This window comes from Anser anser, assembly GCF_964211835.1.
Source record: "Anser anser genome assembly, chromosome: 13".
Taxonomy (NCBI): domain Eukaryota; kingdom Metazoa; phylum Chordata; class Aves; order Anseriformes; family Anatidae; genus Anser; species Anser anser.
In genome coordinates, this window is record NC_139734.1 from 5248824 (window position 1) to 5273105 (window position 24282).

At 37.8% G+C, this 24282-nt stretch overlaps 2 protein-coding genes across 30 annotated transcripts in view; one reads left to right on the plus strand and one right to left on the minus strand.

Moving 5' to 3' along the window:
• The window catches only part of TMEM164 (transmembrane protein 164), a gene marked incomplete at its 3' end in the record, with an annotated part of 120254 nt that overhangs the window by 82775 nt on the left and 13197 nt on the right, over positions 1-24282 (plus strand). Inside the window, exons 7-8 of one of the 4 annotated variants that reach the window (XM_083797438.1) lie at positions 10664-10872; positions 17118-18061. In XM_083797438.1, the coding sequence (XP_083653564.1) occupies positions 10664-10849 (186 nt within the window). Of the gene's footprint in view, positions 1-132; positions 246-10663; positions 10873-17117; positions 18062-24282 lie in introns of those variants that run through there. The other 3 variants (XM_083797439.1, XM_083797440.1, XM_083797442.1) reach the window with 3 other exon arrangements.
• AMMECR1 (AMMECR nuclear protein 1) overlaps positions 1-24282 on the minus strand; it is a 107108-nt gene that overhangs the window by 31855 nt on the left and 50971 nt on the right. For 5 of the 26 annotated variants that reach the window (XR_014571968.1, XR_014571969.1, XR_014571971.1 and 2 more), the window contains exons 3-5: positions 12848-12958; positions 12341-12444; positions 9581-9637 (exon numbers count right to left, since the gene is read on the minus strand). Coding sequence is in view for 17 of the 26 variants with exons in the window: in XM_083797420.1 (XP_083653546.1) it covers positions 9581-9637; positions 12341-12444; positions 12848-12958 (272 nt within the window). In the remaining 9 variants the exon portion in view is untranslated. Of the gene's footprint in view, positions 1-551; positions 711-1231; positions 2927-9580; positions 9638-12340; positions 12445-12847; positions 12959-24282 lie in introns of those variants that run through there. The other 21 variants (XR_014571972.1, XM_083797405.1, XM_083797415.1 and 18 more) reach the window with 14 other exon arrangements.

Below are 24282 nucleotides of genomic sequence, written 5' to 3' on the forward strand. Positions count from 1 at the left end.
ATTCTTCTCAACTACAGAATAAAGGATCATTACAAACATCTAAGTATAAACATGAATATGGTTGACTATGAAATTAAATGAAATGTGAAATTTATGCTTACTAATTAAATATTTCATATACTATCCTCTTAGAAGAAACTACAAGTCAAATTCTTCTCCCTTTGAAGGTAATGGGAGTTCTGCCTATTCACTGCATTAGAAGCCTAAAACAGCAAAGAATTTTATCTGTTCAGTTCTTGTGTTAACTTAGCTTTAAAATACTGTAATGTCTTAAATCGCTTATATTATACATATATAGTTAGAGAAGTTTAACTGATCAAATTATCCCAAGAGCAACTGACGTCTGATTATTCAATGTTGAATAAAGATACAAGAAACACAAAAATGGTTTATATTTAATTATATCTATTACAGCTACACTTCAATGTACCTGAAGTATTTTTATAATATTAAAGTATATTTAATATTAAATATAATATTAAAGTATATTTATTATTTGAATGAAAATAGGTTTCATCCCCTTTCTAAAAAGCAGCTCACAAATGGCTTACCTCTTGCACATCAGCAACACTTACTCTACTCAGTTTTGTGAAACTCTACATAGCAGTTCTTGTAAACCTACATTTGTGAAAATACTTATGTATTGTAGACTTCCACAAACCTGAAGACAGTTTGTTGAGTGAGAAAAGAGAAAATCACCCTTTCAGTATCTGAAAAAACAGAACACAAAGAAGGGGTTGCTCTAACAAACAAGGCTGCATGCAGTGCAGAGACCTCCGCAGACAAAGCACAGCTGCTGCTCTTTGCAATGAGGGATTAGCAGTCTAGGTCAAAGGAAAAAAAGCCTCTCTGTAGCTAAGTGAGCAAACTGCAGAATGCATCCTCAGCATGGATGAGAAAGGGCCATCTAACCAGCTTGCAAATTGTGTAGAAGCTTCTGGGAACAGAAACAAAACCAGCAACAATTCTTTGACAGAACACATAAAAATGATTCTGGTGAAAAGCAGCGATACCCCCGTTGGAGGACTGAGGTTGCAGTGACCTTTCAGTTATTTTAAAATTATATTTCCCCTTTTCCCTTCTGTGTGCTCATAAATATAAGCATTTTTTCTTCACAGCAGAACCCACATGCTATCTGTGGGGCATTACCAATAACATCTGGAAATAACTAGCCGAGAGATAACAGAAAAAGCTTTCAATTGTCTTTCATAAGAATAGCTACCTCCCTCTCTTTATTTTTAATTTTAAAACACAGATACTCAAGTCTCTTTCAACCTTCATACAACTGAGTCAATACATTTTGGCTTTAAACATTTTTGGCTTCCAGTTTTTTGGCACTTCGGTTGAATGAAATATAAGCCAATATTTGAGGAAAAAGAATTACTGACGTTCTGATCAAGTGCTAGATATACTTTTTATTCTAAATCATTCCCACTTCAGCCACTTTTCATACAGGAAAAAAGAAGTCATCTTCTAAACTGAGACAAGTCACTTCAATGTACCAGTGTGAATGTATTTTTAACCTGGCTTTTGTTTAAGAATGAAACACCAAAATTGTTACTAGTAGTTAGGCTGGTGTCTAAACTGGCAAATGAATCATATGCTACAGATAGCATGAGATCTATTGCAGTTTGTGGTATTGCAGAAATAAAAGTCGTTAGAATTACTTAAGCTGGAAGTATCAAAAAGTTGTAGCGTTCAGAAAACCAAGAGCTTTTCTTCCTTTCCCTGTCAAAGGAAACCAAATAAAATTTAACCAACTGAGAACTCGATAAAAAGTAAGAAGGTGTAACATCATTAACAAAGTCACACTTCCTTGCTGCTATAAGTTTAATAAACCTTATTTGAGATGCTGATTTACACAACACCCAAGTAATTGCCATTATCACAAAGGCCTTTTTCAGTGACGCTGGGCCTGCAGCTTATGACAGATGGGGAATTTCCCAAGAGCTGTACTCAGGCTCATCAGAGCACTCCTTAACATCTGTACAAGTTCCCTAAGTTCTTGTGGGAGTCATTTATATGTGTACTTGTCCAGCCTGACAGACTGCGGGCATGTCTGCTGGCCCTTTGTTACAAGTAATATGCAGTGAGAAAAAACATTACACCATTGCATCAGAACAACAAACCTTAATGTAAGCATGCAAGCTAACAGATTTTGTAGCCTGCAAATTGGCACTGATGGTCAAAAAACTGCTATCCACTATGGTCAAAAAGTGATTCTGAGTGTGCTTATTAAAACACACAGAATTAGATTTAGAAAAGTTTTAATTAGAAGTTTTGAAAATTAACATAAAAGTAGAAATTTGTGATGTTAAAATTATATGGAGATGTCTATTCCAAAAATGTTTCCAAGGAACTGTTTATTTCCATATTCTCACAGCATTAGATGAATTAGAAACTATGTCAATACATTGTTACTTACACAGCCAAGAAGTCGACATTTAATTTCTGTTTCTAAAATAAAGGATAGCACTAATACACACTTTTATGGACTGTACATACATCAATCCATATACTTTTACAAAGTACATTTGAAAACGGCATGATTTGAAAACTGCATCAACAGTTCAGGAAAAAAAAAACTAACCTGGGCTCCTTTTGTCCCTAATACTGTATTTTAAAATTACGTTAGAAAAAAAAATATTGGTTCCATCCTATTTTAAAGCATCAAATGAATAGTAGCACTACAGCCATTTTTAAATTCAAGGTTATCATCCCCAGAAATATGTAGATGATAAAAGCAGAAATAATGAAGCGTGCTGAGGCCTATGAGACTTATGGAGAACCTCAGAATCAGAGGTGTGTTTAGACTTGGGTGTCTTCAGACATTCTTCAGCATTTTATGTGGCTGCTTAAGTCAAACCAGAAGCAGACACGCCATTTCTTCTTCCAAGAGCTTTTCTATTACCTCAACTGTACAGCTCTGTAAAGGACACAAGGCATAGCTTCTCTGTTCCTGGTGGCAATTGGAATGATTTTTAGAAACAAGCATCTGTTGGCACTATTTAAAAACACCATAAAATCCCACTGTACTTTACAAGAGCATTTTAATTCTCATTTACTCTGGACTATGAAAATAAGCATCAATCAGATTTTAAAAGCTTCACGACTTTTGTGTTGAAGTACACAGAAATAATGAGGGCTTTTGGAACCCAGTCCCCCACACCCAGTTCGTGCTGCTGCTTCTTTAATACAGGCTCAAAAGCAAGCATCAGAAAACACCTAAATGGAGGAGGTGCTGACAGACTGAAAACTTTAATTGAGACTCCTTTCCCACAGTCCCTCCCACACAAAGCTACAGAGTTTAAAGATTTTCACAGCTTCTAAGTGTAAGAAACATTTCTTTTTCCTTTGACCTCGTTTAATCCCTGATAGTGTCTATTAAAACAGGAGATTTCACATAAAGTAGCTTTTGAGCCAAACACATCCTTTATTCCTGCTGTGCCAGGTAGCTAATATACCACAGCTGCACCTCAGTTTCCAATGCCTTTGGAAGTGAGAGCCAAACTGTGTTAAGGTACTGCTTGTGTTTAGCACATATTAGCACTGGCCAGTATGTGCAGTGGGAAGCTTTTTTTTTCTTCCTTAGTAATGAAGTGGTGGGAAATATCCCTTACTCAGTATTAAAAATGAGCATCTCCCGTGGAGCTGAGAACAGCCAGTGAGAGGAGCTTGCCCAGAAGCAGGTAACTTCTGTGCCAACTTCTACTCTATCCTAGCTACAAGTTTCCAAATCTTTTTTTTAAAACACAACTGCTGGGAGATGCATTCTGTATCTATGCCTCTCTTCTGTGTCAACACACAATTGTGTCTGGTACTCCCCAGCACTGGCCCTTAACCTGGTATGCCTTTGTAGCATTTAAGAAGTGATTAAAACTCTCAACTGAAAACAATTTCCATTCTAAAAGATTTTTTTAGGAAATGATTTGAACAACCTTCTCTCTAAGAATATCATACAACAAAATGAAAGAGTTGTCCAAAAACCATGGAGTAACAACAACAATTCATACAAGTAATGGAAAAAAAGAAGAATTCTGGCAATGAAGTTTTAAGCTTTACTAGTAAAACCAGGGTGGCCAGTTTCCCCAACTCCACCCTCCTTCCCGATTACTTATGTCAAGTAATACTCAAAGTCAAATACAAATCTGACATTCAACCCAACTAGTGTTTCAACTCACCTGGACCTCTGTCTTTGAACTCACAGGGTGTGTACCATTTTCTTTACATAAAAGGAGGAGACTGTGTGGGAAGTACATGACAAGAGCATCGTGGGAAAGCCCAGAGTCACAAATGACATGGCTCCTCCTGGAAACCCATCTGGAAAGTCTGAGTAATTGCTGGATTGTCCCCAGTTACTCATTCACATTCAGTCAAATTTCAGGAATATCTGATTTATGCCCAGTACTACAAATTACCTCAACTAATGCAAGTCAACTTGCTTATTCGTGGCTTTTTCAAAGCATGCATTTTACAAGAAGCACATTTTTGAAATTCCTGGGTTTTAATGCATGTTCTCTTTAACTGCATTTTTTAAAAATATGACAATGAAATAAGTATTTTACTTCAGAGTTTCCTTACTTACAGTACATCCTAAGGCTGAGACCTAGCACTTACGACAACCTCAGCAGAAAACCTCCAAGCTTCCCTGAGCCACTTTAGACAGATACAGCTATTCTGTGATCACTTTGAATTCTAGAATTCCATTTCTCCAAAATCCTTCATTACCTTTCATAAACAAGTCAATTCTCAGAATAAGTTTATCCTACCAAACGGAGTAATGCATTCTTCCCCCCACATACATACCTAACAATTCATATTCTTTAATTTAGTTTTCCCAGCAAAATCATTACCAGTATTTTGATAACCCTCCATGTATTTAAAAGCTTTGGTAGGGCATCTTTATGCACTCCTCCTTTCCTAAAAACAACAACAACCTAAGGACCGTCCTCCTTTTTGTAGTGCTTTCCTTTGCTTTCTTTCAGGAAGTGTTGCTAAGGAAACAGACCATCATCTACCATTAGGTCCACAGGTCTAGCAAGGTTTTCTCAGAAATAATAAGCTAACAATTACAAAACCAACACGTTTTTAAAAAAGAAAAAAAAAGGCAAAATTACTATTTCCCCACACACACAATGTGCAAGAAGCATACTTACTAAGGCACGCTCCTTCTCCCTCCACAACAACATTATTTCATTTTCATTTCTTAATGAAATAAGGAGAAACATTTAACCCATCATTAAAGCAAAAGGTTTTTTCCCCCAGTTTCTAGAGCCAGTATGGTATTTAGCTTTGTCCTTTTGAAAAAAAGGCAGGAGACAGTTCTGGTAAGCAACAGTTCCCTGAAATAAAGACCAGGCACTGTATGCACAAAATCATTTACAGACCGACTTACTGAATTGACTCACGTAGAATAACTAAGCATGGCTCAATAAATTCAAATTTGTGTACTTCACTTGGCGTTTCTGCTATTGTGAGTTTACATCATAATCCATTTTACTATTAAACAATTATATTCCACTATGACAGATCTGAGGATTTACCCAAATTAAAGTGGTGTTATTTGCAAAATTCATGTCTACAATAGTTCAGCAACAACTTTTTATGGTCTAAGATGAGATTTAGAAATATGAACAGCTCCACGTTTCAGTAAAACCTAATCTCTATACAGATAATGCAGCAGGCAAAACATGAGTCTGTATAGCATTGTTACAATAATATTGCCTGAATTTCATTAAGGTAGTCAGACATCATTTAAAAATTAAGGTGCCAATACATCATATTTTCATTTCATATCTCACTAGAAGCAGCGATCATACTTAAACTATGCATGTAACTAAGCATTTTGGATAATAATAAGGGGGGTTAAGGCTATTAATAAATACCTCTGGAGGTCAACCCCACCATATATATGTATAACCCCACCATTTATTTTATATACACACACACACACACACACACATATATATATATATATATAAATAACAGTTTGTAAAGGAAAGTTTACTGCTGAACTTCCTTAATATACTTCGACCCAGTTCTGACTTAGGAGTTTAAGACAATTCTATTAAGTCAGCTGCAATTTTCATAAAGATTATAAAAAAAAGAATGTTAACACCATGCACCTTATCTTTACTAACACTACGAATGTTCAGACCACCTCTGGACCACCTATGCTCTTATATTAACATCTCGAATGCTAAGTTATAATTTCAAAAGATAATCAGAAGGGAACACAAAGGTAAATTTAAGGGCGAGCCAAAAGAAAACATAAAATAACAATCAAAACCTGACGAAGTTTCTGCAGAACAAAGTATTAACTTGCCTCACTAAAAAGAAAAAGAAAAGAAAAGAGGTTTAATTACTAAAAAAGATCTCTTAACAGCTTGCTTATGGAAAGGCTTGTAAGCTAAAAGCTTATCTAGTTTTATGCAACCGCATCAGTCCAATAAAAGAGATTGTATCTCTGTATACATCCTACCTCACACATGCACTAGAACAACCTGATTAAATTGCCTTTAGACTCCAATTTTGGAAACTTAAGGAATCCATTTTCTTACAAAAACGATGTCTAACTATACTTGACAAAGATCACCTTAAGTACTTCCTCCCCCCATTACTGATTTTAATTGGAATGTACTCATTTGTGATAGAATTTCTCTTTCATTTCCTGCACTTTGTTTTGTGTATGTGAGGGGAAAGATGGAAGAAACAGCATGTGGCTCAAGTGTGACAACCACTGAGGACTTAAAAATAGAACTCATTTAAGCCTGTAAGGAAAGGGGAAAAATCACAGCTACCTTTGCAAATCATTTACACGCAAAGGTAAAAAAAAGGCACAATACAGGCCAGCAGACCTCAAATTTAGTGATGAGTAAAAGCACCTAGTAAAACACAACCATCTCAACTATTTCGTATTTTGGCAATTGACTCAGCTGACAAATCCTGTGGCCACATAACAAAATACCTTAAGATGCCCTATCTTTAGCCCTTGCACTTTATCTCTGAGTTATGATGGAAGATGTTTTTGGAATTAATCTAGTAAAAACTAGTTTAAGTTCATGTATTTCCTTGATATGGCCTCTTGTTTCCTCAGGTACAGCCCCACCTCCTCTGAACCAGCTAGTCCTTCCTCCCTTCAGAGAAATCATAGTACATGGTCATAGTGCCTACAAATTTCTAAATCTCTTTCAGACACAGCTTTTGTCCATATCACGGCAACATCCTCAATTACCAAACTTTCAGTGGGCTTCACAGTATAGATTAGCAGAGAAACAGTCCTACAACTCCTTTAGTATCCTTGAACTTCCATTAGGGCCAGACACCTGAGGTTTAAGTATCAGCTCGGTACCTCACTTCATTACCTCCCCAGGAACATCAGATGCTCTAAAATCACTCCTCAGTGCAGACTTGCTAAGACTGCCACTCAGTGAGGGATATGATGGCATGAGTGAAAGATGTGCTGCAACTACCCAAGAAGCCTCAGCTGCCTGTATCCTCACTGGTTCAAATGGATTTGACAGCATGTATACCGGGTTTATTAAAGCTGAGTGGATTTCATAGGTTGCAACCCCACTAAAAACTTAACTAAATGGGGTCATGCGGGGTAAGTGGGATTTAGGAGTTACAAATTCCAAATGTATATTGCCACTGGCTCCTCATATGCTTAATGGGAGGCACTGGCTGTCCATCCACTCAACTAGACACAGAGCTATGTTACCGCACCTCTCCCTAAGAATATTTTCTCACCTTGAGATTCTCCATCTGTTGCTGGTCATCCTATAGCAGCAGCACAGCCTGTGCCCTCTGCCTCATTAAGATGACCTTGAAAACTCAGAGGCAACCAACAGATGCTAGAAATTCCATCTGCCAGCCAGCTTCCCTGTTGCACACCTGCTTTTCATAGAAACATAAACGAAAAGGAAGCAACAGAAGCACCATTATGCTTCCTGGCTTTAATGTTGAACGTACAAGAATAGCACAACACTGGCGAGTTCAGGCTGAGAAGACTTGACATCGCTCTGCAGAATTTAACTCTGAAAGTGACAGCGTAAGCTTCGCCTCGCAATTATCAGGCATTTTGCATTGGCTGACACCAGACACAGAGCAGTAATTGTATAAAAAAAAGTTGACTTTCAGAAGCTGTCTGCTATAAATCAATACCACAACCTGCGAAGTATTATCAATGGGCAACACTGAAGCAACAATGCACTCTGAAACGTTACGTGAAATGCTATTGGCAAGAATTAGTTCAGACTGACATTTCTGTTGTGACCTTCCCTGTTCACAGAAGTCAAACATATATAATGCCCCCGCACACCGCCCACTCCCCACGTTCAAAAATTACAGTCAGCAACACGACTAAGCTTTGCCCTGGGCCGGCAGCAATGACTATCCTCATCCGTAGCAGCATTGCCCAATAGTCAGGGCTTTGTGAAGTTAGTGCTGGGTCGTGCGGGAAGATAGAGGGAAGGTCAGATGAGGCTATGATTAGTAAAAACAAACAGGAATTAAACAGAAATTAAGCTAGGCTCAACAGAGAGGGGAGATGCCCTGTCTGTACAAATACTTGCCTCTAATCTTAACTAAATAAGGCCAACATCTATTTTAATGTGATTGGTCATTCAATTTTGGTTTTTATTTTACTCCTTAAACACGCTTGCCATACTGTAGTCTTGTAGTTGGGTATTTAGCTTTCCTGTGTGGGACAGGCAGAAGGGGACAGAGTTTTTCATGGAGAGAAGGCAGGCGATATAGCAGCAGCAAGGACTGACTCCTGAAATTGTTGATAAATACTGGGCAATAGAAGTCTAGTCACTAGTAGTGAACTGGTCACCAGTAGTCATGTAGACTCTACACCCAAATTCAATTAAGAGAAAGTTGGGCTGCAGGTTTCATTGCCTTCATTCTTAAACTTCTCATCCCAAGCTTCCCTCTTTGTTTGCATTTCTTGACCAACCACATCTATGGAAGCGAGGCTGAATGTCTGAAGGTAGCCGTAATTCTCAGGTGGAACACACAACAAAAAGACTGATTACATCATACAGTCAAGTAGAGACAGGTCTATGCTAGTTAAGAATGGTGACTTACATATTACTTGAAAATTTAAATCTGGTTTTCAGCCATTATGCTAATCCACTTAAGGCTTGCAGCCCTGTAGTTTCATTTCATTGCTTTCTGCTGACATGAGATTTGTGTGTCATATAATCCATATAATCAGTCTCTCTTTATTTGCCTCTTCTCTACTATTTTTTTCCCCATATATATATACATAGGGAGGAAAATGTATACATATATATATATATTTATATAGGGAAGGAAAAAAAATATATACATATTCTAGCCTTGACATGATAAAAATTGTTAAAACTTAATTGATACAACTACACTTGTTAGATCTAAGTGTGAAGTATGACTTCCAATTATATGAAATGTCTGGAAAAAATAACTAAAATATATAAAATAAATGAAACCATTTCATTCAGTATCTCAGGTGTAAAAGAGCAGGAGTTTAAAACTTCAGTGCCAAAATTTAAAGTATTACTGCTGAACAGAACACACAAGAAAGTAGTTTATCAACCTGTTATGAAAATCTGTGGTAACCTGCTTCCAAGTTCAGTGTATTTTCTTGAAGGAGCTGGAAAACACAAGGTATTTTTCATAATCTGGATTGGTTTACTTTTATGCATTCAGATGGGATATTCACACATTCAGTCTAAAGAACTATTTTACCCATTATAAACTTCTTACATCCTAATTTAAATATGCAATACAATGAAACATTTTGAAAAAGGATATATTTTATTCAACTAACCTCTTAGTAAAATTATGTTGAAGTCACTAACTCTGAATCTATATTTTCATAACGTTCTGCAAAGGATTTTAATAAGATACTTCCTTCCTGTGTCACTGATATAACTGCAGAGAAAACTGAATTCTAAGATTTTATTAGGAATACAGCACTAGCATTTTAACTATGGGTATTCTCATCCCTCCTCACAACTTAGGCAGATGCATCCAATTAATGATGAATCATTCTACATAAATTTCCTGTTTAGAATGTACTAGCATACCAGCATAACAACCTACAGAGCTCAAAATGGGGAAAAGAAACATACTAGGTCACAATTCTTCACCGCTTTTGTATACAGACCAAAAAAAGGTTTTATAAATGTGCGTTTGTCCTTGTCCCAAGAAGGAAATTGTTAACCACAGACAAACAATCATTGTTATTTGAAAGAAGTTATACTGCTATACACAGGTAGAGGTGCATACACTACACACTGTACGCAATATACAATTAGAGATCACTACTAGGATCAAGGAAATTCTGATTTATTGAGATTCTAAGCACTATTCAGTATATTGGTAATGATGTGAACTTGCCTGATGTGAACTCGCCACAATTCCATGGAGGGTGGTGAAAAAGGTAAGAACGAACTAGACAGACAACTTGGTTCTTTTCAGCAATGCTGTATCTTCAGAGTAACTGAAGAAAAGCGCCTTTCAGTGTTAAAGTAAAATAAAGTCAGAAGAATATCTGCCTGTATCCTCGACTGAAAATTTTGGTCAAGTTCCACTTTCTGAAATGGAGAGCCCATTCATACTACCTACTTTACTGATTAATTTTGCCACCCCTGAAGAAGTTTTTGTTTACTTTCAGGAACTGCCCTATCTTCTGCAAGAGCCTACTGCCCACATACTGTTGGATCAAGTTACAGTGCACTGGTTTCTGATACCTCCAGGCAAGGCTTGTGAAGCTCCAAACTCCAGAAGTCCACAGGCATTTCAAAGCTGCTTCTATTCCTCAAACGCTCTCTGCTGGAAGCCCTGTAGCTGGAATTACTAATGCCATGAAGGAAACTGCTCCAGGTATCCCTATCTATTTTTTTTAAATAATGACTGAGATTAAAGAACAGTTTTTTTTGGAAATTCAAATAGGAACTTTACACTTCAGCAGTAATTTCTGAGTTCTTTCGCTTTTACTTGTTTTGTTGTTGTCTTTTTGTTTGTTTTTAAAAACGAGGAAATATTTTTGGTGCAATCCATGTGAAAAAGGCTCCATATAAAAGGTAATAAAATCCTATAGGCCACAAAATAGCATAACATTTTACTTGCAACAATTTTAGAAAAATATGTTTGTATGTAGTTTCATTTCTCTTCTCTTGAATATTACTGAATTATCCTCTGGATAGCTTGGTATAACCTTCAAAGAATGTGGCCATTACTTAAATACTGCACTGAAAATATTTGAGTCCCCTTTACTTTTGCATCACTTCGCATATATTATGACTTCAGATTTTAGAATTAAAATGATGCAATGGGAATCTTTTAAGCATTTATTAAAATTATGCAAGAGTACAGCAGTATTTGATTTGTGACAATGGATAATCTATTAGCAATACTGCTGTTTGCATACATCATACAATTGCAAGGATTTCAAACAGCTACTTTTCAGCTTCAAGTGTGAGAATTCCATTCTGGTAAGAGATATCTGATACATTTCCATTTCCTCATTCTTATATTTTATCATTTTGTAAAACTATTTTTTGGCTATCACCTCCTTCCTAGTCTTTGAGGGAAATTTTCTGTACAAGCTCACTGTTCTGGATTGGGCACTGTGAAGAATGAAAAGCATTCTATTGCAGGGGGCTGGAGGAGCCCCCCTCCAGTCTGGCTCACTAATGTTTAAGATTATAAGACATTTAACCTTCAACAGAGGAGTTGCTTTGAGTTTAAGCTTCTCACTGACCATTTTGATTGCTGAGGTTTTAAAGGACACAAGCAAATATTCCACAGCACATAATAAAGCCAACAGAATAAAATTAACTAGGTCTGAGAAGTTTATACGGAACTCCAGCAGTTGATTCCTTCAAGTTGAGTAGACAGAAGCAAAAAATGAACAGCTTGTAACAAACTAGTGAGACGTGTAAGAAAGAACATTCCTCATATTAATATTACTTAATACTGGGATTGACACGATGCTTTAACAGCAAAGAGGAAGATCCCATAATGGAGGAAAGCCTCCAATCTAAAGTGATCTGGAGGCACCAACTATTTTAAGTGATGATAATTTTAGAGGTATTTACATGCCTGATTATAGTTTCTATTTTAAAGCACCATAAACAGTCTATTATAACTGAGTGGACAAAATTCCATTGATTCTTTAGAAAATAAACTTAAGAAAGTAGAAAGCTTGCTACTAGCTCTAGTGGTAAACTGATTAGTTTTCACTCTATGCAAAGAAAATGGAACAATATTAAGGTGAATGAATTTAGGTGTAGATCAAAAAAAAATGAAGGATTATGCTGCCGGGGAGTGAAGGATTATCATCACTTACCTCCCTCATCCAGAAGCTTCCCACTCAGGGGCTCGGATGTATCTGAAGAGTAACATGTAATGGAAATTTGTAGCATTAAATTAACTGCAGCTGATTGGAAGCACCTGATGGAGAAGAGGTGAGAATACCTGCTGTTTTAGAAGCGTGAATAGGATAATCCCAAAATCTGACTTTCTGGTCTTCTGCCCTCACATTAACTATTAAGCTTAAAATTTGTCTGAGCACTGGGAAAAAAATACTACAACAGTCAGTTACAATAAGCTACTGGAGAGTAGTTTTCTAAACCAGTAAAAATAATACAAAGGATCAAGTTATGGTTTAAATGAAACCATAATCCCATGGCATCAGTAGTCAAATAACCAGACAATGATGTTTAGCAAAGGGAGATAGAAGTTTTCATTGATCAGTACAGTGACACAGCCAAAAAAGCAAACCAAAACACACCTATCAACTCCCCAGTAGAGTATTTAAGTACTTAAGTCAAGGCTGCAGGAAACAAAATCTTACCTAGTAAGTGTGTACTCCCTGAGTCCTGAATGCAGGTTCATGGCGGAAAAAGTACCTATGCATCCACGCAATCGTTTATCTCGACCAATCTTCCACGTTACAAACAGTGGGCTGTTTTAGGGAAGAGAGGAAAAAAAAAGACATGATCACATAAGCAATATTGACAGTCAGTGTGGAATTTCAGCAACTGTGCTCTTCCTTTTTGAGCAAGGGGAAGCCAAATGTCTAAAGTAACTGTATCTGAGGGGGGCACAGCATTTAGAAATGTATTTTGCCATTCTTTTGCCTGCTATAGAGACGTTGCTCACATAAAGTAGCAGGAAGTAAGACTAGTAGAATACTTAATAGCCAGAACGAAATTCTGCTTGGTAGCACACACGATACACTCAATGTCTTGCACTGTTACCAGTTAGCCTTCTCTTGAGAATGGGAAAAGCCTCTCCTTAGACATCTATAAATAAAGAACCTTTAACAGAAGAGAAGAATACCTGTGACACATTAACCAGCCCTCCACCTGAACACACTTTTGTCTTTAACACTGCAGACAAGAAACTACCAGAAATCCTTGGAAGACACGCAAGTTTAGGAACACTCTCCAAACTTAAAGGACTACCTGAACAAAGGATATTCTTTCCATGAATCCCACATCACCTACAGTCAGCATTTAAGAATCTCATAAACAAACTGGAGTGGAGCAAAACCCCTAGTAAGCTGTATACATCACCATAATATAAGTGTGACCATTGCAAAGAAATATTTCTGTTAACAAACAGCTTTGTATTAATCCAGAAACTAAGTGAAAAAGGAATCAGTCAACCTTCTGGGACCAAAGTTTTCATTATATTTCTGTAGCATTGTATCAAGACACATACATCAGAAAGCTACACAAACATGAATTTCTCAAGGAATTGCACACAGCTCCTGGATAAGGAGGACTCTCTCAGCTCTAAAATTTGTAATCCTGAGATAAACAGGTGTGTATAGAGAAGCATATGAACATACATGTACACAAAATCTCTCTCTATATATGTTTTCCAAAAAGTAGACAAATCAAAGTGAATTACACAAACACACCTGCACTTTCTCTTACTAGTAGGCTTAAGAATACTGAAATGACTTCTTATTTTTTGACACAGTACTCTTGATCACAAGTAGGACCATGTTTCTGCAAAACAAACAAACACGTGCCTTCAGCCCCTTCCCCTTAAATCTGGTTTTAGTTTTTGTGAGAAGGCTATTCAGGCATAAACATGCATCACTCATGGTATGAAGGCCAGAGCCATGCTGCACAAAGGCTGACAGAAGCAAGGTGCACTACTGACATTTATAACACCTGCAGCCATCTCAGACACTTAAGGATGCTTGACTCCCTCCAAACCTACCTGATTAGGCACTGCTCACCAGCATTTTGTGCATGTACAAGCCACCATGCTGAATATGCCTTGTTTCTCTTTATAGCTTTTTTCTCTCCATAGTGTCCTTACTATACAGTCCATAGTCATTGCTATGAAGAGCAAGACATCTAACATGAGTTAATCTATCTCAGGCTAGCATCTGAGAAGAGGAGATTACAAAGCAAATGTAATTACCATGTGTGCCGTTAAGGAGGGGAGCAGATCCAGACGCGCAGATAGATTGAAAAAAGACAAGTTGACTACATCCAAAAAAAAGAAAAATAATCTTTATCTGTTACTACTATCAGTGGCAAGTAACGAGCAAGATTAACAACACTGAACTGTAAATCAGCCTTCGGTAATTATGTCTTGTCTGACTCCTTTTCAATGACCAGTAAAAAAAAAAAAAACAAAAAAAAAAGTTTCTCTGTAGTTTGTGAAACAGAGAACCTCCTTTTCCAGCCATGCTAAGTTTCTTACATTATACCAAGGTTAAGAGCTTTAATATCTGAGAAGCTCAGTCACTGCACAACTGCGTCAATCACTGGACAGCGAGACCCAGACAGATGTAACTGTACTAGAGGCATACACATATGGATGTGTGTGTTGTTGGACTCCCACTTCATTCCATAGCACATATTCCCTTTTCTCCTTCCATCCCATTCGCTTTCTCTGGTGTGGCACAAGGTCTTCATCACATGGCAGGGAGAACACACACACACGCCTCTCAATCTCTACAGCACCAGTGCAGCAGCATCCGGTCCTTTCACAACTTTCCCAAACACATTATTGCCTGCTGGTAGAGCAGCTTCCTCCTTTATTTGATTAAACTGGGCAAGTTCCCTTCTTTCAAGGACAATGAAGGGAAGAGGAAGCTTAAGGCATATCTTTCTTTTGGATTTACTTTTATTTCTTGTGGCTTTTTTATTTTTTTTGAGAATGAAACAAAAAAACACAGGACTTGATGACCCTTGTGGGCCCCTTCCACCTTGGAATGCTCTATGATTCTCTGATTAAAAAACCAAACAAACAAAACAACAACAACAACAACAAAAAAAAAACAAAGAGCATAAAGCCCAGAGGGACTCCTACCTCCCATTTAGTGTAACACAGAATGTAACACTATGACTTCTCCACTCAGATCATCAAGCAGCACTTGACTAACTCAAGAAATGTATCCCAGTTCACCTAAATGGTACCAACAAAATTAGTTGATTGCTATGGTACTGAACAAGCCTTTTTCCCACTTCAGAGAAGCAAGCCTCAGTAGGATTCAAATCGGACCTCAGGATTATTCTCTTGACCTTTATCATTGGATTATGAGATTTATTACTTGTAACATACTTAGCAGAGTGCTATAATTCAGAGAAACATACATGCATTTACTTTCTTGTCAAAATGGAATTCCTTCTAGGATGGCCTCATTACTGCTACTTTGAAAGGACAAAATATCAGAAAATGTGCTGAGACCGCCAAATGAATGTCAAATAGATTGTTGAAACATTTGCATGTGCTTTGAAGGTTCTTGTCAACGAATACAAAAAGAAAAAGTAAAGGTTATATAGCTGTATATTTGTACTACTACTAGTAACGTGAACATACAAATCATACTAAATTTAAACCTCTATCCATTGGCTAAACAAACCATCACTGGTAGCTAGCTACACATGCTAAACAACACAAAAACCTGACTTGAGATATTTTTCCAATATTTCAGTTGCTGCTTCCCCCAGTCATGCCTCCCTGTTCCCCAGGAGCTACTAAAGGTGTCAGCATGTCTGCATGTAAGATTTAAGCCTACTGAACAGAACTACTTTTCTTAATTACCTTCACAGACATCTTCAAAGCATAATATGGACCAAAGGTTCAGAGAAGTCAGTGACCCAAGAGGATTCTAACTCTTAAAATTCAAGAAATAAGGCCAAAAGAGACCTTCAGGGCTCCTGCTATCACAAGGAATAATTACATTATATAATTTTGTTCATAAATGATCTATATTCTTTATCTTAAAAAGCTCTAGAAATAATGGGACAAAAACCCCAAAATGAAAAATTAGAAATTTGCCTTGAAACATCATTGAAGTTCAAGACCTCTGAAAATACTCCAATTTCCTGCCAAAACATATTCCCTGTCAGCTCGTACCTAGCTATTCTTGTACTAGCCTTGTCCTTTAGCTTAAGGAGTTCAATTCCCTTCCTGGTTATTATTCCCTGAAGTATTTACAGAAAGAACATATCAGCCTTCACTGTGCTGAGCTAAACAGGTCACGTTCATTCAGTTTCCCCTTAAGCGGGTTCTTCCCATTCTGACCATCACAGCTCTCTACACCTTTTTCCAGTTTCAATTCACCATGTTGAAGATCACTGTCCAGAACTGTATTACAGAGGAGGGAGGGTCTTTTACCCACATTAGTGCTTCCATCTCTGAACTAGAAACACTGACTGCTACATTTTAGGATCTAGTCTCACAGCCTAATATACATCCAATTCTGTCATTCACAACCTTACAAAGCATTTCTGTTCTTACACTAAACAAAAGACGACAGAAAACCTGCTCATAGAAACAGACAAACTATGCAAAGAATGTCTTTCTTTTTAGTAGCGTTCTTCTGCTTTTTATTGGCATCCTTGGTTTCAGCTGTTTGCTTCTTTTCTTCAAGCCTCCACTGCTCTTCTTGTGTTTTAAAGCCAGTAAAAATCCACAAATAAACTTGCCATTTAACAACCTCAGATCCCAGGTTTGCAGTACAGTGCCAAACTCCAGATATCAACATCAAGAACAGCTGAGTAAATATGTAACTTTTCAACTTGAAAAAAAACACTTATTTTCCTCTTTTTTTTTTTCTTTTTTTCTTTTTTTTTTTTTTTTTAAATGAGCAACATCTTGTTAGACCTGAAATGAAAATCTGCACCTCCAGGCACTTGAAAGAAAAACAACAGAAGTGAAAAACTTCAGTAAAAGCAGAAGAGGAGGCAGACGTGATGCTCAGGAGTCCCTTTCATCCAACCACGTAGGATATGCATCACATGCTGGAGATCTGGGTCGTCTTTTTGCCTAAAGAAGTTGGAGCCCACATATCCCACATGAATGCTAGAGTACATCGGGGTGGAACGCTCTCGCCTTTCTGGCTCAGGATCCCTCCCTCCCTCATACGAATTTTTTGGTTGTGTTTTTTTTGAAACATTCATTAAAACAGATGCTGCACTTGCCTGCGAGGGCTCTAACAATCAGCTTCATGTCATCCTCTTACTCAATTCAGGGCGAAGCATCTTATTAAAAAGCAAAACAGCTCTGGGCTTGGGAGTGAGCCCTCTTGAACCAAGAGACTTGGAAACGTCCTTGTCTGATGGGTTACCCAGCTTCTCACCACAGTGCCAGCTACCTCTGACATACCCTTCTGCCAGAGCTAGCAACAGAAGTCAGGCAAAGCACCCTGAACACCCAGTACCTGAAAACTGGCGGAAGAGACCAAACCTAGTCTCTAAGAAAATTCTGTAGATGTCCTAATTGTTCCTCTTTCATAAGGCTCTTTATTTTGTGTTTGGGGTTTAGACACTGAAAAAATATTTCCATCTAAAGCTGCTTACTGGTGTCAGCAAATTCACAAGTGACCTGGAGATGATAAAACTTTCCATCCAGCCATTGCCTAATTTACTATTTATTGAAAAGTCTTGCCCAGCTCTAATCTAAATAGATCTTGCAAAGCAGACAACTGTTTCAATTATTTGCTGTGGGCTGCTATACCAGCTGATGGTATATTGTTTTTCCCCTACTTTCAGTTTGGAAACTGAATTAAAGAGACAGTTGCAACACCATAAAAGCTTAAAGTAATACTGCCTTTTTTTTTTTTTTTAAATATAAAATTGCAGTCATCAGAAGGGCCATACACAATTGTAATAAGAAAGAGATGTCATCTCCTTGATGGACTAAAACATATGCATGTATCCAATATCCTACTTATCCTAACCACTGACCTGAGAGGCTAGCCAAAAAACGTGTGGCTGAAGCACAAGAGCATGGGTCACCCAGAGTCCTGCCCCATGCGTCGCTTCAGCTACTTTTACACCTTTTTCGTTAATGAAGAAACTGGGACAGCCCCGTACTTCAGTTGAGCATTGATCTGTTACAACTTGTAGAGAACTGATGAACCATACGTGAAGGTTACAAGGTTTAAACCTATATAAATATCAAAAGAAAGCATCTAAGTATTCTCTTATATACCATGCTTACCCAATGCCCCAAGCATATTTCTCGTTAATGTTTCACAATAAAAATCCCCTAAAAAAATTAGTGACCTACTTGCTATGATATGTTACTGAAAATACTTCAACTGAAAGTAAAAGTGTGCAAGCTATTTTAGTAATCAGCTAATCACAGTCAGAGTCAGCATGCTGGCACTGTGTAGTTAGCACTGTTAAAAATACATTATCTTAATATAAAGCAGCACTGGATACAAGCTGACTTTTATTTACCAGTAGTTTTAACAGAAGAGGGAAGGGATTCTTTAATTTGGAAGGTGGAAGAAGCAAAAAGCATGAATACGTGGGTCTTTTCTTGTACCATTAGAAGCAGTATGAAAAGTTCTCCTCTTTGTTATGGATAGGCAGAAAAAGAAGGGGGGGGGAAGGAAGGAAAAAGGGGGGAAAGGAAAGGTAACAAATCAAAAATATTTCTCTACCTTTATGAAAGTTGAGTGAGGACTTATATTTTTTTATTCCACTTGAAGATTCTCAAGTAATAGAAAACTCATAGGACTTGGAAGTGAAAAGAATTTAACTTCATGAGCTTAGAGCTCACGGTATTTAGACAGACATTTTAATAATAGCTATTTAACCTATCAACTTTTGTAACAAGGAAGGGAATAAAGTCTTTACAGGTCTAGTATTACTTGACATCCAAGGCTGTAGGACCAGACGCTTAAAAATTCAGAATAGTGATCCCTTTGTGGGACCAGAGTGCTTCTAATCAGCTCCAAGCACAGCACTCCCAGGAAGTACTCTATAAACAAGCGAAGTTGCAAAGGCAGTGGTTTCCTTTCTGTTTCACAAAAGTGAAAAAGTGAACAATTCCTGAATTCTAGACATTTGATTTTTTTTTTTAAGTTAAAACTTTTTCTGTCTTATTCAGAATCACACTAAAACTGACGAGAATGCTGAACAGTCATGTAATAATGTTTCAAACTAGCACAAAAAGACAAAGTCTATCATCAGAACAGTCAGTTGAGACCCCTTGCACAACCAATGCCTTATTCAGAATCACACAAAGCAGTCTCCCTACTCACCGATGCAATCTAAGCTTTGTTAATCTCCAGGCTTTGGCATTTCCACATACCACAATTCAATGAACTAATTAACATTACTCAATATAAGAGAATATAGCTTAATAATGAAGGAGGTGGGTGCATGCACACTGATAGCTTTATCAAGGGCATCTGCACATACGCTTCAAGGCACAGGGAGGGTAGATATGTGGGAAGTATCTGGTTTGTGATGAAAGGGAAAAACTTGATGGATGATATTATGGAGCTAGACAAAGACAACAAAAACCTGGTGGGCACCTTTCTGGAAGAGAATCATAAAAGTACACAGTGTGCTCCAAGGACATTTTGGCTTACCAGATCTATGCTGGAAGAAATCTGGTAAGACACAAGAAAGTCAAGGAAGCTCTTGCAGCATGCTGGTGGCTCCTTTCCCTCCTGTTCTTTTGTTGTTGTTTGTTTTTAAACTCAGAGAGTGTGGAAAACAAATTGAGAAGACCTAGATTTCATTTTAATAATTTCCTCACTATCTCTTTCCCACTCAGAAAAAAAATCTGAAGTGCGAGTGACCAGGAAAAGACAAGAGTTCAGGAGCCTTCAAAGGGGAAGAAGGGAGAATGGCAAAGAACAAACAAACAAAACCACCACAACCCACATCACCTATAATTGTTGGACCAATACAGCTAATACCAGCCAGGAAAAAAAAAAAGTTGGCTAGAATAGGAAAAGACACCTTTCAAGCAAATTAGATTGTTTTTAAATACCTCGGACCAGCTAAATATAGCTAAGCTTTAACTTTAAAGTAACTGAAGCAATCCCAGAACTAAAATAGTTGTCTTCGAGAATGTGTAATCAAGGGATGAGATGCCAGGACACAGCAAGAGAGAAAAATTAAAACCTAGAGAAGACAAAAAAGTGATACTTCTTTTTTGGCTGGGTGAATTTTAGGATGCTTTTGTTTATTTCAGCATAATGAGCTCTGATTCCTAGAAAAATACTGAAAGAAAAATTCCTACAAAACAAGAAAATACACTTGAATACACTTGTCAAGTTTGGCTGTTATCCATTTCATGCCAAAACAAACTTGCCTTCTCTAACAGGCCTTGCCTTAAAGGGAGAATTAAAACGTATTTTGATTTTAGTACGGCTTTTTGACACTGTCTTTTAAGTAAGATAGCTAAACATGGTCCAGATGACTCATCTACAAAACAGGGTCAAAACCGTGCACCAGTGGAGTTCACCATCAAACCAGAGCTCTTTACCAAGCTGTGCTCTACAGAAACATATCCTGCATTTGGTATTGCTCGTGTCTTGTCTTAGTCAATGTTTTCATCAAGCGTCTGAGTGATTGGAAAGAATGCACTTAATAAACTTGCACCACAAGGAAACACGCTGCAAAAATTAAGATCTTGTCAGACTGAAGACCTGTATGGCACGAGAAAGAAGGGGACGCTACAGAACATGATTTAACAAGTGAAGTTTTACACTCAGATGGGAATAATACAATTAAAAATAGGAATAGACAACATAGTAACAAGTGAACTTAGAGCACTTCTAACATTGAACATTGGGCCTGCATAGGAGGTCAAATGGGAAATCACGGAATCACAGAATATCCTGGGTTGGAAGGGATCCACAAGGATCATCGAGTCCAACCCCTGGCTCCACACAGAAATCAGACCCTGTGTCTGGAGCATTGTCCAAACGCTCCTTGAGCTCTGGCAGCTTGGTGCTGTGACCACGTCCCTGGGGAGCCTGTCCCAGTGCCCGACCACCTCTGCGTGCAGAACCTTTCCCTAGCCCCCAGCCTGACCCTCCCCTGTCCCAGCTCCATGCCGTTCCCTCGGGTCCTGTCGCTGTCCCCAGAGAGCAGAGCTCAGCACCTGCCCCTCCGCTCCCCTCGTGAGGGAGCTGCAGGCCGCCATGAGGCCTCCCCTCAGCCTGCTCTGCTCAGGGCTGAGCAAACCAAGGCACCTCAGCTGCTCCTCACACGTCTTCCCCTCCAGACCCTTCACCATCTTTGTAGCCCTCCTTTGGAGGCTCTCTAATAGTTTTAAGGTGAGGCTGCACCAACACAAACAAAAGCAGCAAGGCACTGATAAGGCCCAAGCATCAGAAAGGACGAGGTTTTGGAATAACACTCCAAAAAAGGCGTTGACTAAGAGAAGCATCCAGAAGAGCCACCAGAGATCTGCTAGCTGTGAGCTAGGAAGAGATGGAAAAGACTGGGGTTTAGGCTAAGGAAGAAGAGTCTAAGTAGACATCTAAGAGCTATCAAATACAAAAAAGGCTTTTTGCAAAGGCAATGAAGACAATCTGTTCCCTATATCCTTGTTGGATAGTTCCAGAAGTGAAAGGATTCAATTATGGCAGGAAAAATTCAAGGTAGGTATTAACTTTAAAAATCTTAATGCTAAGATTTCTAACACGATTTCTGGGATTGACTGCCTAGAAAGATGTACAAGTGCCACCATCAGTGTATCTTAAAGGCCTTCACAAACAGACCACTGTCAGGAATACTGTAAGTATATTTGATTCTGCCCTGTAAAAAGAGACTAGACCAAATGTCCTCCTAATGTTTACTGCAGGCTCATTTTTTGATTCTGTATGATGCAACCTAAAATAACAAAGGGACAATTCACACATGAAACTCTCTTTTAAATTGTGGGACAGATGACTGTCCTTACAAACCTCCAGGATCAAAACCAAAACATACAAGAAAAATCACTTTCATCTTGAAAGCTTCTGTCCATTTATTTCTATGTAGTGGTATTACAGAAATGAATAGAGATATGAGTAACACTATCCATATTCTAAAGATCAGAAACCATTTTATTGCTTAAAACAATACAACTGAGTAGCTTCAGCGAGGTTCAAGGTACTATTCAAGGCTTCCTTCAGAGCTAAGCTCTTTCTGAATCAAGAACAGGAGCCAGTTTCCTCACCACTTTGAACTACAAACTCAAAGTAGGCTCTAACGTGAAAAATCGAAGAAGTCCATGGACATCTTTCCTATTCTGAACACCAATATAAAAGCCCCTCAAAGGGTAATTTTTGCCCCTTTTTTTCCCTAGAATTAACTCACCTTAAAGACTTGTATAGTTTCTCCTTCGGCCCAGTTAGTCTAGATGCAAACTAAAAGCTAGTTTTTCCACTACAGTGCTACTTAACACATATTTTGACATGAGATAAAAAAACAACAAAACACTACTTGCTTGACTACTTTTACACAATAGGAAAAAGAATTAGCTGCTGAGTAAAGTGTCTGAAATCCATTATTCTGCCTGTGCCCAGTTATAGACACACACACACACTTTACCAGAATAATCATCTCCTCTAGCAAAATTCCGAAAGACTGGGACACGTCTGAAAAAACATTTCCCCTAACAGGAGGTAATTTAGTCTGTGCTAACATGCTTCTTCCTCCTGGGGAAATGCACTGAGATTCTTAAAAGCAGACTATGCTGCATTAGTCCCTCAACATACTCAGTCAATGAAGAAGGTTCATTATTGCCATAACACAATGATCCAAAGACAAACATCACAACATACCAGCTTCAGATGATAGATGCAAATTTCTACTTTAAAAACCTATCGAATTACTGAAAAAGTTAAAGTACTTCTGAGAGCACAGCATATTCTTTCAGTCACTGTCAGCACTGAATGCTCAAATGAGCAACTCTTTACACTACTGTGCTTCAGAAAATCATTTGGAGATTTCTTTACCCATATAATGGATTTCACAGATTTGGTGGTTTTCCTGAAATCATTACATGCCCCAGAGAGATCAGCCTTGCAATCAAAACTTGAACTGCTAGGTGTGAATTTGTTAGCAAGTTCCGCTTATCTAAGCAGCTAATCTTAAGGAGGGTCAGCAAGCACCTACTATTTTAAGAAAATCTAGTTTAAACAACAGCATAATCAGGGTTAAAAATAAAGATGAGCGCTTAATGACAGGTCATTTTCTAAAGTGAACCTACAAGACCATAATTAAAGTTGCATTCAATTTATTAAAACTGAAATGATTTCACCAACTTAAATTAAAAATAGAAAAAGATTGATAGAAATTCACATATACAATCAGGTGATATGTTTGTTCATTCAGCTGAACGAACAGTGCTGTTGTTTTTGTATGCTACCACTATACAAATTGAGGCAATATGGGCAGCACTCCAGAAAAGAAAAAGGTACAAGTAACAACTTATGGGGTGGGGAGGCATGGAGAACATTTAGATATGTCCAAATGGACAACTCTCCATCAGACACTACTACTTTTGCACCTTTTCCCTCCAGCTCTCATAAGACAATCCACCAACTTCATGAAATGAATTGAGTTTCTATGACATGTTTTTAAGTTCTCTGTTCACTTTGCTAAAATAAATATTTATATGTAACAAAATCCAGAACTACTAAGAAATCACACAAGTTGATTATGCAGGCTTATTTAGTACTGCTAAAAAAAGATTTGAAGATTTGCAGTTCCACAGAGAAACAAAACCAGCAGCAAAAGTTAGGTCCTATGCAGACAGAGAACGGCTCAGAACAAAGCCAGGTTTATGCACCTCTGTCCTAGAGCCCAAAAGTGTATTTGAAATAATTACTATTTTTAGTAATTTATCATTTAATAATAATTATTATAATTTTATTTATTTGATTATTATAAATAATTATTTGCAGCACCATATAACTGCATTTTCAGGAAACAAATTTAAAAACCATTGTATTCAAAACAGAGATGCTCTTCAGCACTGTAAGGGTGCCAAAAACTACTCACTTATGCTGCA